The sequence below is a fragment of the Macrobrachium nipponense genome, chromosome 47 (genome assembly GCF_015104395.2).
Source record: "Macrobrachium nipponense isolate FS-2020 chromosome 47, ASM1510439v2, whole genome shotgun sequence".
In the NCBI taxonomy this organism is placed as follows: Eukaryota; Metazoa; Arthropoda; class Malacostraca; order Decapoda; family Palaemonidae; genus Macrobrachium; species Macrobrachium nipponense.
In genome coordinates this window covers 884,614-899,218 of record NC_087222.1, presented here as the reverse complement: position 1 = coordinate 899,218, position 14,605 = coordinate 884,614, and the positions used below count along the sequence as shown (strand labels likewise).

At 40.0% G+C, this 14,605-nt stretch overlaps 1 protein-coding gene across 4 annotated transcripts in view; it reads right to left on the bottom strand.

Moving 5' to 3' along the window:
- Nucleotides 1-1,627: 1,627 nt before the first annotated feature.
- Nucleotides 1,628-14,605, bottom strand: part of LOC135204657 (gastrula zinc finger protein xLCGF3.1-like) — a 316,463-nt gene continuing 303,485 nt past the window's right edge. For 2 of the 4 annotated variants that reach the window (XM_064234806.1, XM_064234805.1), the window contains exons 2-3: nt 10,279-10,391; nt 1,628-8,878 (exon numbers count right to left, since the gene is read on the bottom strand). In XM_064234806.1, the coding sequence (XP_064090876.1) occupies nt 7,446-8,366 (921 nt within the window). In that variant the 5' untranslated portion in view covers nt 8,367-8,878; nt 10,279-10,391 and the 3' untranslated portion in view covers nt 1,628-7,445. The remainder of the gene's footprint in view (nt 8,879-10,278; nt 10,392-14,605) is intronic. The other 2 variants (XR_010312278.1, XM_064234807.1) reach the window with 2 other exon arrangements.

The window sequence follows — 14,605 nt, the reverse complement described above, 5'->3', positions numbered from 1 at the left end:
AGATCGGTGGGGAGCCCCCGTAACCCTCTTGCGGCTTTCGATAAATCCACTCCCTGAGTCCTGGGAGTCCGATAGCGGTCTAGGCCTAGAGGCATTATGGGGCCGATCTGACGCCCCCTCCACAACACTAGGGGCACGATCACACACTTTCACTGAGCCAGTTTCTAAGGCTAACACTTTTGATTCTAGAGTGCGTAAAGACTCTAAAATCAGAGAAAGGGCATTACCTTCTCCAGACACAGAATCAGGGCCCGAAGGCAACATCACAGGTTTAGGTGAGACAAAATCTACTGGGGTTAATGCAGGAGAAATGTTACTTCCCTTACCTTTAGAAGAACCGCTCTTGGAGGAAGACCTCCTGATCCTGTCGCATTCCAATTTACGCCAATAGGAATCATACACCTTCCATCCATCATCGGTCAATCCTTCACATTCATTGCCGATCATCCAACAAACATACATGCCCCCTACACCCCATACATACTGTTTGGGGATCTACCGATGATTTAGGTAGCCTCACCTTACAATCACTCTTCACACACACTCTGAAACTCACTGAACTTGATCCAGACATCACGTTTACAGAAAAGCCAATCCAAAATAAAAAAAAACAGTCCACTATTGCGCGTGCCAATCCAACAATCCAGAATCAATACCAAAAGACAATCCAGATACTTATATGACGAGTAAATCCAAAAATCCTAAGCGGAGGTACTGCAAACAGTTGTTTACAGCACCAGCGACAGAAAAAATATGAATAGAAAATGGGAATGGTTCCTGATATCCGCCTCCCAGCGGCGGGAATGGGTACTAACCACCTGGCCGCCCACTGCGTGTGCCGCGAGTTTTGAAATTCTGTCGGACTTCAGAAAATACAGCTATATATATATCTGTCAGGTAAGTTTCATGAACAAAATTGCAAATTAGTGAAATTTTCCCTGTGGACATGTTTTCAAGAAAGTCGTTCTGGCTTACGACGATTTTCGGGTAACGACGCGTCTTAAGAACGGAACCCCCATCGTAACCCGGGGACTGCCTGTATTTGAGTCAGTCTTGATTCATAAAGCTGCTACAAGTTAAAAGTAAAATGCATTTTTACAGGACTTGCTTCCTACAGCAGTGCAATTCTGTTCTTATTTCTGTAGATTCTATAGGGTTGATTGACTTGCAGTATTGTGATAAATCTACAATACCTTTCAAAGGGCTTCTAAAAAGTGTGTAGTAATCCCATTCCTACAAAGTATTGCGACCCACATATGACAAGGCTTATGCTAAAACACGCTCCTTTATTTGATATAAATCAGTCCATATTTCTATTCAAATAAATAATAACAATTAACAAAATGGTCTAGTCATGAGGCAGAGAAACGTTGGCCAGAAAGAGCAATGGATATGGAAATACCATGACTGGGAGGACAGGCAGCACATCACAAGAGGACTCATTTTATGTCCAGCCCCTTAAATGGCAAAACCTGACATAATGACACTTACCATGACAATCATGATTTTAAGCATCCAGCCTAACTCAGAGCTAAATCGAAAGAATGCTCACTTTTTGCAATATACACACATTAGTGCAATTCCACTACAAATGCTTTGAAATGTAAAGGTTAAATAAACTATAAAATTCTGTGTCATTTTAATGAAACTATAAGACTGTAGATTTTAGTACAAATATAAGAACATGCATTTTAGTAAAACTAAAAGAATATACAAATAGCATTTCTTCAATTAAAGCTATGACGTTATACATTTTTATAAGAATATAAACATATACTGTAACAAATGTCAGTCAGTTAAATAAAACCATTCAGGAGTAAATAACAAAACAGATTCTCCATAAAGACAGCTTCCCTTACTCCAGAATATAAGGCTATAACCATTTTGCTTGTGTTATCAAGATCTACATCATATGTCAACCAAAATGAGCTTCACTACTGTACATTCTTATGAATGGAACTTCCAGTCCTGGAGCAGAGTATTTCTTTTCACGAAAGACTGGGTAGTTCCAAACGATATAGTCAGGTACTACTAACATTTTATTACCTATCATCTGACTTTAACATTTTATTTGTTGTTAAATAAAAGTGTGCCCTTGTTTTTGTTTTTTTATTGTTTGCCCTTTCAAATGGATAATAATACATTGTAAACATTGCACAGTTACTGAAGTTTCATACATAACACTGCAAAAGATACTGTAATATAATTGTGGCATTTACCTATATAATGTGGCAAACAGCAATCTGAAATCTTTCCATTAAGGAAATTATCCTCATAATATAACAAAGTCTGATGTTAATGGTTCAACATAAACACAAGTCAAAGGAAAGAAGTCTAACTCAGAAGCTTGTTTGAGTTCCACATCTCTAAACTAAGGGAAAGTGAAGTCTCCAAACTTCCTGCAATTTAATCTCCACTCCTCTGACTTGTAGCTTTAACAGTTGTCAAGTTTAACTCTGCAGAAACACCAAAGGTTTCAACAATGATTACTTGAGCCTATCTTAACATTCTGAATCTCTCTAACCTGGGCACTTAGGCCTACCTGTGGAATAGTTAACTTATCTGGAGAACAGATTTACATAATGACTTTAACTGAAAAATAGAACATGACAGCTGATACTTGTATAATGTCGCCAAGATCTCCCTTTTCTCCTGATTTAACAACAAAAACTGGTGAGTGACAAATACCCCTTAGTGTTATTCTACACTTGGACATTTTTAGTATGTCCCCCAATTAATTCATTCCACATTCTTGGCTTAACCTGACCTCAACTTTACACGGATTTTTAAACAGATTTTTAAGGATTTCTCAGCTAAATTACCATAACAATGAGACTGGTAAGAGAATAACGAAGCAAGTTTGGAAGTAACAAAGGTGAAGTATTCGTCCAGAATTAGGCCTATCTGAAGAATCCATTTTAGAGTAACTAAAAGCAGTGAATATTCTGAAGGTATATCCTTTATTAATTGATTTCCAAGTCCAGACATTGACGCAGGATGTGTATAATGGCTTCAAAGTGTTGACCTGCTCCTTTATATAAGGGTCAGGTCATGTGGGCTGCTAAGCTGAGAGTAAGACTAATTTTTAGTCTAACTTTTCTCTGCTATGGGAAGACAGACATTACTCAAGAGGTTTTTACAATGGAAAAATAAATACATTTATAAGAAACTCTGGGTTTTGTAGAAGAAAGATTGAACAACAAATGTCAAGTTTAGTTTCATTTGGTTTCTTCTTAGTTTTGTTTAAACTAAAAATGGAAATGGTAGGGAATTGCCCTCAGATGTGGGACGTCCTCAACTTATAAAGTTTACAGAATGTACACCAAATAAAAAGGAAAAACGTTCAAACTTTCTACAAAAGATATTTAGGAATATTCTGCCAAAATTCAACATTTCTGTCAGCAATTAAGCAAATAAACTACAAAAGGAATTATTCCTACAAAAATAAATTGTCTAAATTTCATGACAATTGAGAATTTCAAATCTGATGAAACACCTGATACGTATTACATTTGGTATTTACAGAATCCATATTCATTCAATATACTGGAAAAATTAATTTTCTCTCTCTCTCTCTCTCTCTCTCTCTCTCTCTCTCTCTCTCTCTCTCTCTCTCTCTCTCTCTCTCTCTCTCTCTCTCTCTCTCTCTCTCTCTCTTAATATACTTGGACTTTGTTAACTTAATTCTAATTATAAACCAGAAGTTAACAATGATTACTTTAACCTATCACTAAATTCTGAACGTCTCTACAATGGGCACTTAGGCCTATATAACAAATAGTGACCTCACTGCAACAGTTAAAGTCAAGGACACTTAAATGGTTGGAAAAAGTTATAATAAAGTTATTCAAAACTATTTCAATAATGACAAAGTCTTTATCTGACAAAGGTATTCTCATATGCACTCTCCTAAAACCCTCTGTATGATGAGATAATCCATTCCACTTATTCTTCAACAATGAATGCTGGTGTTACGCAGTGTGCTCCTGCAGTCATGAATCATAAAATATCTAACTTGTTTCGATATTTTTCAGGTTTAATAGGTTTAATGATGCAAAATGGATTCTGGTACTGTTATTTTGCAATTAACACAACTTATTGCAGCTATCAAGAATGAACCATCACATCTGATCACATGGAATAATTTCCATGAGATGTTTGCTGAGGTGCAAAACCCAAAAACAGTCATAGGCCATGGTCCTTTCATTCCACAATTACCATCAAAACCAGATATAGTTGAGACATCATTGGATTACTGTATGGTAGCTGGCATTAAACTAGATCATCAATATTGTATCATTACCCGTGATCAAGCAATACATGAAATATGCCCCGGTGTGAAGTAAAAGAAGGGACAAAGGTACCAATACCTGATCCTACGAATGGGTGGTTTTCATATTACAAATAACTATCTGGGGGTTAAAGGAACTCTCTTCAAATCATCATGAATCGAAGGAATTTTGTTTGAAGCTGGTATCTGTAAACTTGGAACTGCCAATAAATTTATAGCAGGGAATGGTTGCTATGGAATGGCCAGATGGCATACCTTGTTGCTATCAGCCATGTTGGAGCTACATTGGGAACCCTTTGATGAATGGTGTCTGTTACAATGAGGAAGAGCTGGATGCAGTTACTTGAAGAGCTGGATGCAGTTACTTCATATACGAACTGCATCCAGAAGATTGCTGAAGCTATTGGGAAACGAGACAAACAATACATCAGAGATGCATATGCAAATATGCTACCAAGTGCCCATAGAATAAGAAAAGACCTTCAGAGATTTGATGAATCAGTAGAAGGGCATCGTACAGCATTGCTTTGGTTAAGGCATATTGAAATGTTCTGATTTCAAGAGAAATACTGAAGCTGCAAAATAACCTGTAAATGGCAAGAGCATCTTGATGAAGTAGGAAAAAGGTTGCCATATATGGTTTGTACTAGCCATGCAAAATAGTAGTATGTATTCCTCACTATTTGCATGCAATGAGAACCTTACCAGAAGAGCTTACCGCAGAATTCTGCCAGGGTCACTTTACAATTCATGAAGACAAAAGTTATGTTAATAACGTATGGACTGATATGGCCCTTTAAAAGACATATAACAAACAGGCAGATACAATTCTTTAAAGGCTATCTACGGTACATAAGACAAAAGATACAGTTGCTGAAAACTATCTGGATCTATTCAGGCACAAAAAGATTGAAAAGCTGTTAATTTTATGAAACAGCTGATTACTCATAACCTAAAAAATCCATTCATCTCCACATCTGATCTGCTGAATTTTGCAACCAGAGAAATATTTCAGAGCACAAATATACCATCAAAAAACTTAAAACCTTTGTCATAAAAAGTAATAAATCTGGAAAATCTGATACATCAGCAAAATTGTATAAAAAACAGAACAATATTGTTTAGAACTTGCACTTCTTGCATAGTGTCGACGCCAATGCACTGCTATGAATAGACAGAGTAGCCAACCTCGCTCTTCGAACCAAATGATTATGGCACTGTCAGAGTATGAGGAAAGCAAACAAATCAAAATACATTGCAGCAGTTATGAACCAACTGGGCGGAAACTAATGTAGTTATGCTTATGGATGCCATAACCATCGAGATGTACCACAATCAGTGATGTGTCAAGGAGCTGTATTCAGAAGTTGATGGGATAAAAAACCCAAAGAATGTGATATAGTGCATTTCACAGGAGATTGTTGTGACAAACATACAAGTTGAAGATATCTGAGCAAGAGTGAAGGCATAAAAGGCAGGAAGCTAGTCCTGCTATGAGGTCCATGAAACTGAAAATATCATCATGGAAATCATTCATCGTCAATTTTAAAAATAAAGAAGCACTTGAAAATTTCCAGGAAACTTCTTGGGGGAGACATACTCCCCACTTTATTCCTGATAATGTCTCACTGGTTCTAAGTAGGAAGGTTGAAGGGTGAAGTCCAAATGCTTCCTCACCTTCTATTTCTGCTTTGTTATTCTATTCTATTCTATTCATCCCTAAGCGTCACATCGGCAGTTCCAAAAGACAGCTTACAATCGCCCCTCTGAATGATTGACTGTGTCGCTGTCCGTCTCTTCATCTTTTTGCCTGTTCATGTGGCCCTCATGAGTATAAAAAGGGGCCATCTTTGTGCATGTTTCAAGAAGGGCCTATTGGGACCCTGAGGACCCTTCAGGAATATTTGTCTGGGACGTGGAGGGGTCTCTGTAGGTAGGGTTGATAATTAGGTCAATGATTTTATTTACAGGGATGCAGTAAGTTGTATGGGGCTGATACAGGAATAAAAGTTTTTTATTTGTTCTTACCCAAATAAAAACTTTTTGTCTCCTGGTGGGATTTAGTTTAACTTTCAGACAAGGTCGTTACAAGTAAGGGAAAGCTTATAAAGCAGGATCTATGGAGCCATGAACTGCTTCTAAGCAGGGTCTCATTAAGAAGTGAGGAAAAATTACACTTACTGGGGAAAGCAGACAGATAATGAAAAGAATTAACATTTTCACTTACAATTTTATAAGTGAATACAAAATTACATTTGAATTAAGCTTAGAATTACAAATTACATTAAATCATTACAGAATAATAACATGGACAACATTACAAATTGATAAAAATCTTTAAAAAATAAATTTATTTAAATTTAAGTCACTTGTTAACAAAATTGATCACAAGTATTCCGCCCCAAATTTGACTGCTTATCAAACCATTAATTAAGTAATTAACTACTTTTTTGATGCCCCTCAATTCAGTGGCTCTACATGTCCCAAATCTTCATTAAGTAATTAATTAAGTGGACCCTCCAACTTTTTGTTTATTAAGTGATTAATTAAACTCTCCCACTTTTCTTGTTCATGTTAAAATTGAGAGGGGGTTTTCTCCTTTTACGCCTTTCAAAATTACCTATTCCTCTTGATTACAAGATCATCCTGTCAGCGGTGGATGATCTTGTAAGACGACTTCATCATAGGTCACAGCACTTGGCCTTTTACCTGGACTCTGCATGTTCCATTCTGTAAGGAGAAGATGCTTTTTCTCTGCTACCCTGAGGGAGTTCTCCCAGGGGATTCCTCAAGGTAGTGTCCTCTCACTGGTGGATCTTCACGTGTCTCCTCAGAATGTGCGACAACGAGAAGCTGCGGTTACACTCGGCGCAGGTGTAGGGCTTCTCCGTTGTGGGGGTCTTCACGTGCCTCTGGAGAATCCCCAACTGGGAGAAGCTGGTCTGGCAAACATTGCAGGTAAGGGGTTCTCCCCTGTGTGGCTCCTGACTGACATGGGCCTTGAGGTGGCTGGACTGCGAGAAGGTGCTGGGACACATAGTGCTGGCAAGGGTCCTCTCACCCATCTGGCTCTTCAGCTCAAAGAAGCGGGAGAAGCTGCCGGGGCACTCAGAGCAAGCGAAGGGCTTCTCACCCATGAGCTTCGTGTGGACTGTCAGGTTGTGAAGCTGGTCTGGCACTCAACGCAGGTGAAGGGTTTCTCCCCCGTGTTTAGTGCGCATGTGTTTGAACAAGGAGCTGGAGCTGGTGAAGCAGCTCTTACACTCCGCGCAGGTGAAAGGTTTCTCCCTGTGTGCATTCTCATGTGGAGCTTCAGGCGGTAGGGAAAGGGGAAGCGACTCTCGCACACCGTGCAGGCATAGGACTTCTTCACAGGGGCCCTGGGTGCCTTCTTCTTCACAGGGGCCCTGGGTGCATTCTCCCTTGTGTGGATCCTCATGTGCCTCCTGAGGTGGCTCGATGTCAAGAAACGACTCTGGCACTCCGCGCAAGTGTAGGGCTTCTCCCCAGTATGGGTTCTCAAGTGGATCTTGAGGGTGCTCGACCTTGAGAACCTGCTGGGGCATTCAGTGCACAGGAAGGGCTTCTCACCTGTGTGGTTCCTCATGTGTTCCTTTAAGTGGCTTAAGTGAGTGAATGGCCTCTGGCACTCAGAGCAGGTAAACACCTTCTTCCCGGCAAGCGCCAGATCTCTACTTCTGGCCCCATTTCCGCAGCTTTCTGAAGGCCGTTCCGGTTCCAACAGTTCCCCGCACGAGACAAAGGATATTTCGTGGATGTCCTTTGGAGTCTCACTCACCTGTACGTCAACATCTTCCTTAATCTCCTTAACGTACTCTTCGTCAAAGCTCAGCGGATCTCTCTCAAGCTTGACTGAGGTCTTGCATGGATACTTCACATCGATCTTATCAGGACCTATGAATTCCGGCTGAGCGTCCGGCTCTGCCTTGATTTCAATGCAGGATTCCATGAATGAAGAAGAGCTGTCAGTGGCACTGACCACAGGCAGGTCTTCTTCCATGGTCTCATTTTCCTGTTTGATTGAGGACAACAGTAAATGACCTCCAGATTCCATCTTCAAGGATGGGGTGCCCAAAATAATGTGCTGGAAGTCCTTCTCCGGATTGCTTAAAAAGACCTGTTACATGCACTCTCTGTCATTAGCTTTCGCAAGTTTCCACGATTAAACCATCTTCTCGTAACCAACATTAGGTAAAGTAAAACCATTAACATAAAATCATTATAACGAAATTAAGTTAGAAAGTCTATATAAACATCAGTCTTCCATGGGTTTGTCAAAAACAGAGACCTGTTACCCTCACTTTCCCTGGCATCAGCTTTTACAAATCTCTGCAATTAAAATCATAACGCTCACCTCTTGAATCAATCTTCCATGATGAATCAAAAGACTGAAGGCATTTTCAAACTGGGTAATGTTCAGTAATGTCAAATGCAACCTCCATTTGTCAAAGACAATATTATCTTGACATTAATTTTGTTGCATTAAATATTACCCATTTCAACATTTGGAGTCTTTGCAGATTTATACGGCAGGATCTTGCTAGATTCTGTCACACAAGTAAGAATCTGAAACGAAGAAGAGAATAAATTAATTTCCAGAAAAAACTGACACGATATAACTTTAAAATAGTTAATATCTACATTATAATGATAATAACCTTCATTTACAAACTGACAGCCGTCTCCCAATTAAAAGTAGGCGTTGTGGACCATTCCACTGTACAAATATTACTGTATAAATATTATTGCAATTGTAAACTGTACTATGTTTCTTTGTAGCAGCCCTTCCTCAAGACCCTGTATCTGCTACATTCCCTTTAGTTTCTTTTGCAGTTCCTCTCTTCATAGTCTCTTTCTTCCATCTTACTTTCCTTTACCCTGTCCTGACAGCGATTCCACACAGCTTCAACTGCAACATATTTTTTTCTGCTGTTACAACTTTCAAACTTTTTTATTAAGCTTCATTTACCTTACAGCCATGAATGACCTCACCATAGGTCCCAGCTTTTCTTGGCCTTTGGCCTCAATTTTATGCTCCCGTTCTATCCGACAGTTAATGCCAGTTTTCATTGTGACTGCTTTGGCATATTTTCCAAATCCTCCTTCCGCTGAGAATGGAGGGAAAAAGACAGTACGTAAAGTAATTCTGCTGACATCTACCCCTGACAACAACAGCCATACAGAAGTGTGGGCCATGACTTCTCTTCCTCCCTACTTCCCTTTGCAATGATTTATTTGGGAACAAACTTTCACTCTCCATTCTCACTAAATTCAAAGATCTGAGAACCAGTCTCCAGTTCATTACCATATACAGCATCTATCCTGTGGACCACCTGGAAAGTCTCCATGGACCAATAGTGATCCATAGAAGCACTGTCCTAGAGAAAAAATTCAAATAGATATCTATGCTATTCGTGGGTTACATTTTCTCAACAGGTAAATTGAAGAGTGTAGCGACCTCTAACGATAAAATGAAATATGAAATTCAGGTCAGAGGTGAAGCACCGTGACCCACAATGAGGTATTTGGCGCTGAAAGGAAAATTGAAAGGAATATAAAGGTTTCAAAGACATAACAGGAGGAAAACACCTCAACTGCAACACGAAGAAACAATTGTTAGGAGAGGGATAAGGAAAGTAAGACGGAATCAAGAGATTAGGAACGGAGGTATTACAGCCACGGAAAGGACACTGCACTGATACCTGCAATCCACTGTGTGAGGTGCAAAGACAAACAAAAAAGGATCTACATATGGTAATACTCTTCAGAGCTTGTCTGTCTTTTTTATTCAGTTTCCTGGAGTCTATTCTTGTCGCCTCTTGATTTTCCACCTCACAATAAAAAGAGAGAGAGAGAGAGAGAGAGAGAGAGAGAGAGAGAGAGAGAGAGAGAGAGAGAGAGAGAGAGAGAGAGAGAGAGAGAGGTTTTATCAAGCAAAATTTAAAAAAATAACCTGACATTAGTACCTATGCCGTACACCTCAAGTTCATCAATTAGGCATGGGTTGCTTCAGCTCCAATCTTCGATGACCCCTGATGTGTTCCCGGGCCAATGACAGTGGCTGTGCATCACTAGTTACCTGCAAATTAAAAAGAAATTGACTGTTGCTTACATCGTTAAGCCTAGGCCAAGCTACCAACGGGGATTGATGCCAACATAAATCAAAAACAATCTTTTTGTAATTCTTACATATTCAAGTCTTCCTTTACAAATCTGCACTTGAAAAAGTGGACTGCACAAACTTACAAGTTCTAAAAATAAAGTGTTTTTATCTTGTTTCTCTTAAAGGATCAAATTGCAGGGGTACAGTAAGCCACATGGGGATTGTACAACATCGAAATGTACCGTTTGTCAGGATTTTAAACAAATTTTAAAATATACAAATTAATCACTTAATTCAATTAAGCCTTTTCATACATAAATTATTATTTACAACTTCTACTCATAAAAAATATATATAAAAAAGCAAATTTGCTGAGAAAGGAACAACTTTGGGCTAAGTTAGGCTAAGGCTAGGGTAGGACACACCCTCTGGCTCCCTATGTCAGGTTAGCATCAGGGGTCGTTTGCAAGTCTATAACCTATTTTGTGGGTAATATCAAAATTTTTTAAAGTAAATTGTATTTTTCCTGAATATACAAACCTAAGGTGCTTTACATTAGGAATTACATACTTTCAATGAAGTGAGGAATCGTAACTCATCTGAAAAAGGGTTGGGAAGAATAATTAGAGTTGGAGACATTAATGCAAAATTCAGGGCAGGGTTTGCATTATTGCCAGTCTCCTTCCTCCCCTTGTTAGATAAGAAAAATAGAAAGGAAACTCGATGTGCAAGTTTACCGCATCAAACACCCGACCAGCAAGAGTAAGTTCGAGTCCTATCCTCAACCTGAAGGAAGAGGAGTAGAAGGACGAGGTGGGGAAGGTGGAGAGGCCAGTCACTCTCGCATCCTTCTTACCTCTAGAACTGCACACCATAGGCGAGATACAACTTGTCCTCTTGAAGGAGCCGGGTAAGCAAACACTACTTGTGACCATCCCCCACCAGTCCAAGGAAAAGAGGTTCCAAGGACCTGTAGGCAGACCCCAAAGAAGGAAGATATAAATGTGGTCGTAATGAGACCACATCTACCTTCCGGTTCGACATATTCTTTGGAGTGATGAAATGTACCCAGCCACTGGCACTGCTCACTCTCTCAGAAGGCTAACAGTGGACGTATCCAACTGCAGAGAAGTCTATCACGATCTCATAAGACTCGGAGGAAGACGTGTCATTAGACACTTTTGCATTGGATAAAGGTATCAACACTCAATGAAGGGTGTAAAGCAAAGCACCAATAGGACAAAGTATAGACTGATCTGGATCACCAAATACAAAGTCCAAAGCGCAGGAGATCATGAAGGATTCAGACTCGTCAACAGATGCCAAATGATTGCGCTGCTGCGCATCCAAGAAGTAGTCACAACATGACACCCTCCCTCTGATGGGTGATGCTGAAAATGAATCATGCAAATTGTCTATCTTGTTCGCCATCAATGTTTAGAGACATGATGATGATTCTTGCGACGTATGCGCACATTAGACAAGAATCAAATGCCTTATAAAGACTGAGGTCCCTGTGATGGCAAGACAGAAGTTTCTCATCAGTAGTTGAATCTCAACCAAGGAGAAACAATACTACTAGTGAATGACTAATGTGAATGTGGACCTATATCTTCATGGTTGAGTCAGAGAGAAGTGAACTCTCACGATTTTGATCATAGAAAAAACCCCGTCAATGAGACCAACCAGTGAAGACAGATCTAATCCCTGGTGTTTTACAGATGACTGACATAGTTATTCCGCTATTTCATTGCTGCTCGGTGAGGAGGTCGGTGCTAGCAATGAAGGCGAGTGTCTTTCAGTAATGAAAACACAGGGGTTGTACTGCCTGAAGAACTGCTTCTTGAGGGTTGGATCAGGGAGGAATTTTCTATTTACTTTGGAAGCAGAGCTAGTCGGGCAGGGAACAAGCAAAGTCTTCTGTTATTCATTTTCAATTTGGGGTGAACAAGGAATAATATAAAACCTTAAGAATTAGAAAACGTATATTAGAAGACAAAACAAATTGTCTGAAGAAAATCATTCTGCGTTATCACAGCAGCCGATGTGGCAGGTACGATGGAACAGAAGACTAGGCTAAAGACTTCCATTGTACCGTTGGGTAAACAGAAAGATGGTAACGAGTCTAATGAGATATATCTCTCTCTGAAAATTCTTGCAATGGCAAATGTGGACCACGAGACATGGGCCTTATGCGAGAATTCCAAGACAACCGCAGATCTAAGTCTGTGATCCGGGCAGGGAGATTCGAATTGGCAGTTATTCCTTGACAGAGGAGAAACAACGCTAAAACGAACGGAATCTCGGAGAGAGAGCAGTATTCTGCCACTCACTCAACTCCTTATACTGAGTTGCCTGGTAGTGCATTCCATCAGCTAGAACCACTGAGAGCAAAAAAGATACACTCGAGCATCTGCATTTTAACAGAAATGGGAGGGAAGAAAACCCTCCTATTCGGTGATAATGCATATGCTGTGGTGTTGTTGGGAAACAATACCACTAGTTATCCCAAAATCAAAACCAGAAACTCTTGGCAGACCCGAAAGGGTGTCCTAAGTTTCAGGTTAATTAAGAGAAGGTAATCATCTCGGTCACATAACAGAAGAATTAACTTGCTGATATGCGCCTATAACTCAGACGATGCAACTGATAACAGAAGCATGTCGCGAGAGAAATATACTAGTATATTCGTAGGTTCCTGTAAATCGTGCTCCACCCAAATTCTTCTTCATTTGAGAGACAAGAATAAGGACTGAAAGCAGACTTTCTTCATTCTCTAATGAAAAGAGCGAGGAGTGAGGGTGAAGTTGTCCCGAAGGGAGACTTCTCTGGTGTTAACAGGATACTGAAGATGACTAGTTCAAGCCGAACTGGTTGTTCCCAAAACAGCAGCACTGGAGAGGCGTTCAAACCTCTCGGTGCTATCCATCCTGAACGGATTGACATATGTTCAGTAAGATCCTAGGATTGAAACAAAAACAGTCTCTCGGATTTGAACTCTGGGGAGTAGACTCTATACAGTTCCTCTTATTTCCTTTATCATTCCTTTGTAACCAGGAAGTAAAGGGAAAAAAAGAGAGGAGGATTGACTGTTCTTGTCCGCTCTTCTCTGAATGTGCGACGTTCTCACTCTGTTCAACGAAACATTCATTTCCTACAACCATTTTGTTTGCACAAACGCAAGCGATAGTTGACTGGAGTTGAATGCAGTAAAAGCTGGCGAGAACTTGCCACACCTTGCTATGCATCTATCTTCTCCATGATCGAACCTCATGAAGTGGACTACACAGGGCCCTCCTCCTATCTCCTTCAGAAGCCCTTGTCCCGAGGAACAGCGACATCAATCTTGGCACCTGAAGAATAGCCATTCCTAGCTTTCACAGGTGGCTCTGAGACATCAATGTGGCTCGGTCCCTTCTCTCGCCCTGCGTCACTATCATGATGGAGAGAAGATTGCCAATCACTGACTGTGGATTGTACACTCGGAAAGACCCGTATACAAGTACTCGAAGCAACCCTGGTTCCATGAGCAGCGCCCTTGGAACCAGAGCAGGAGAATGAACCTGGGTTCGAACTCCTGGGGCTCCCGAGACACTATATTTTGGGGATAGCGTCCAGTTTCCCGCTCCGGAAGGAGCAGGTGAGCTGAAGAGACAGCCAATTGCTCCTTCAACAGGAAAGGATGCAGACCCATAGAAGCGTCGAGGGTTTTTATCCTTACTGCCATCACAACTGAAAACTCCACAGTGCTTATTTGATTGTTATTATACACATTTTGCTCTCAATTCACTCCACATTGCACTTTAACCAAGTTGCTGTTCCTGGTTCCTAAGCGTGTGCGCCGCAAACACAGTTACGAACAGCAGACGATGACACTGCAAAGTTTTATTCCCTAAATTGTTTACTTTACTCGTTATTTAGTTCAATTTTACTTTGTTATTTCAAAATGTTTATTCAATTCATGTTTATTATCCCTTTTTTGCAACCAAATTATCCCCAAAATTTACAGATATTTCTAAAGTAGTATTGGAATTTATTTTAATTTCAATCTTACTTATATTTAACAAACAAAACAATTATTTAACAACCAAAACAACTTACATTAAAGAGTAGATCCACTAATAAAACTTTGTGACATTGCCGTACATTACCTTTTTCCCTAGACATGGCCAAAGATACACAATAATGTA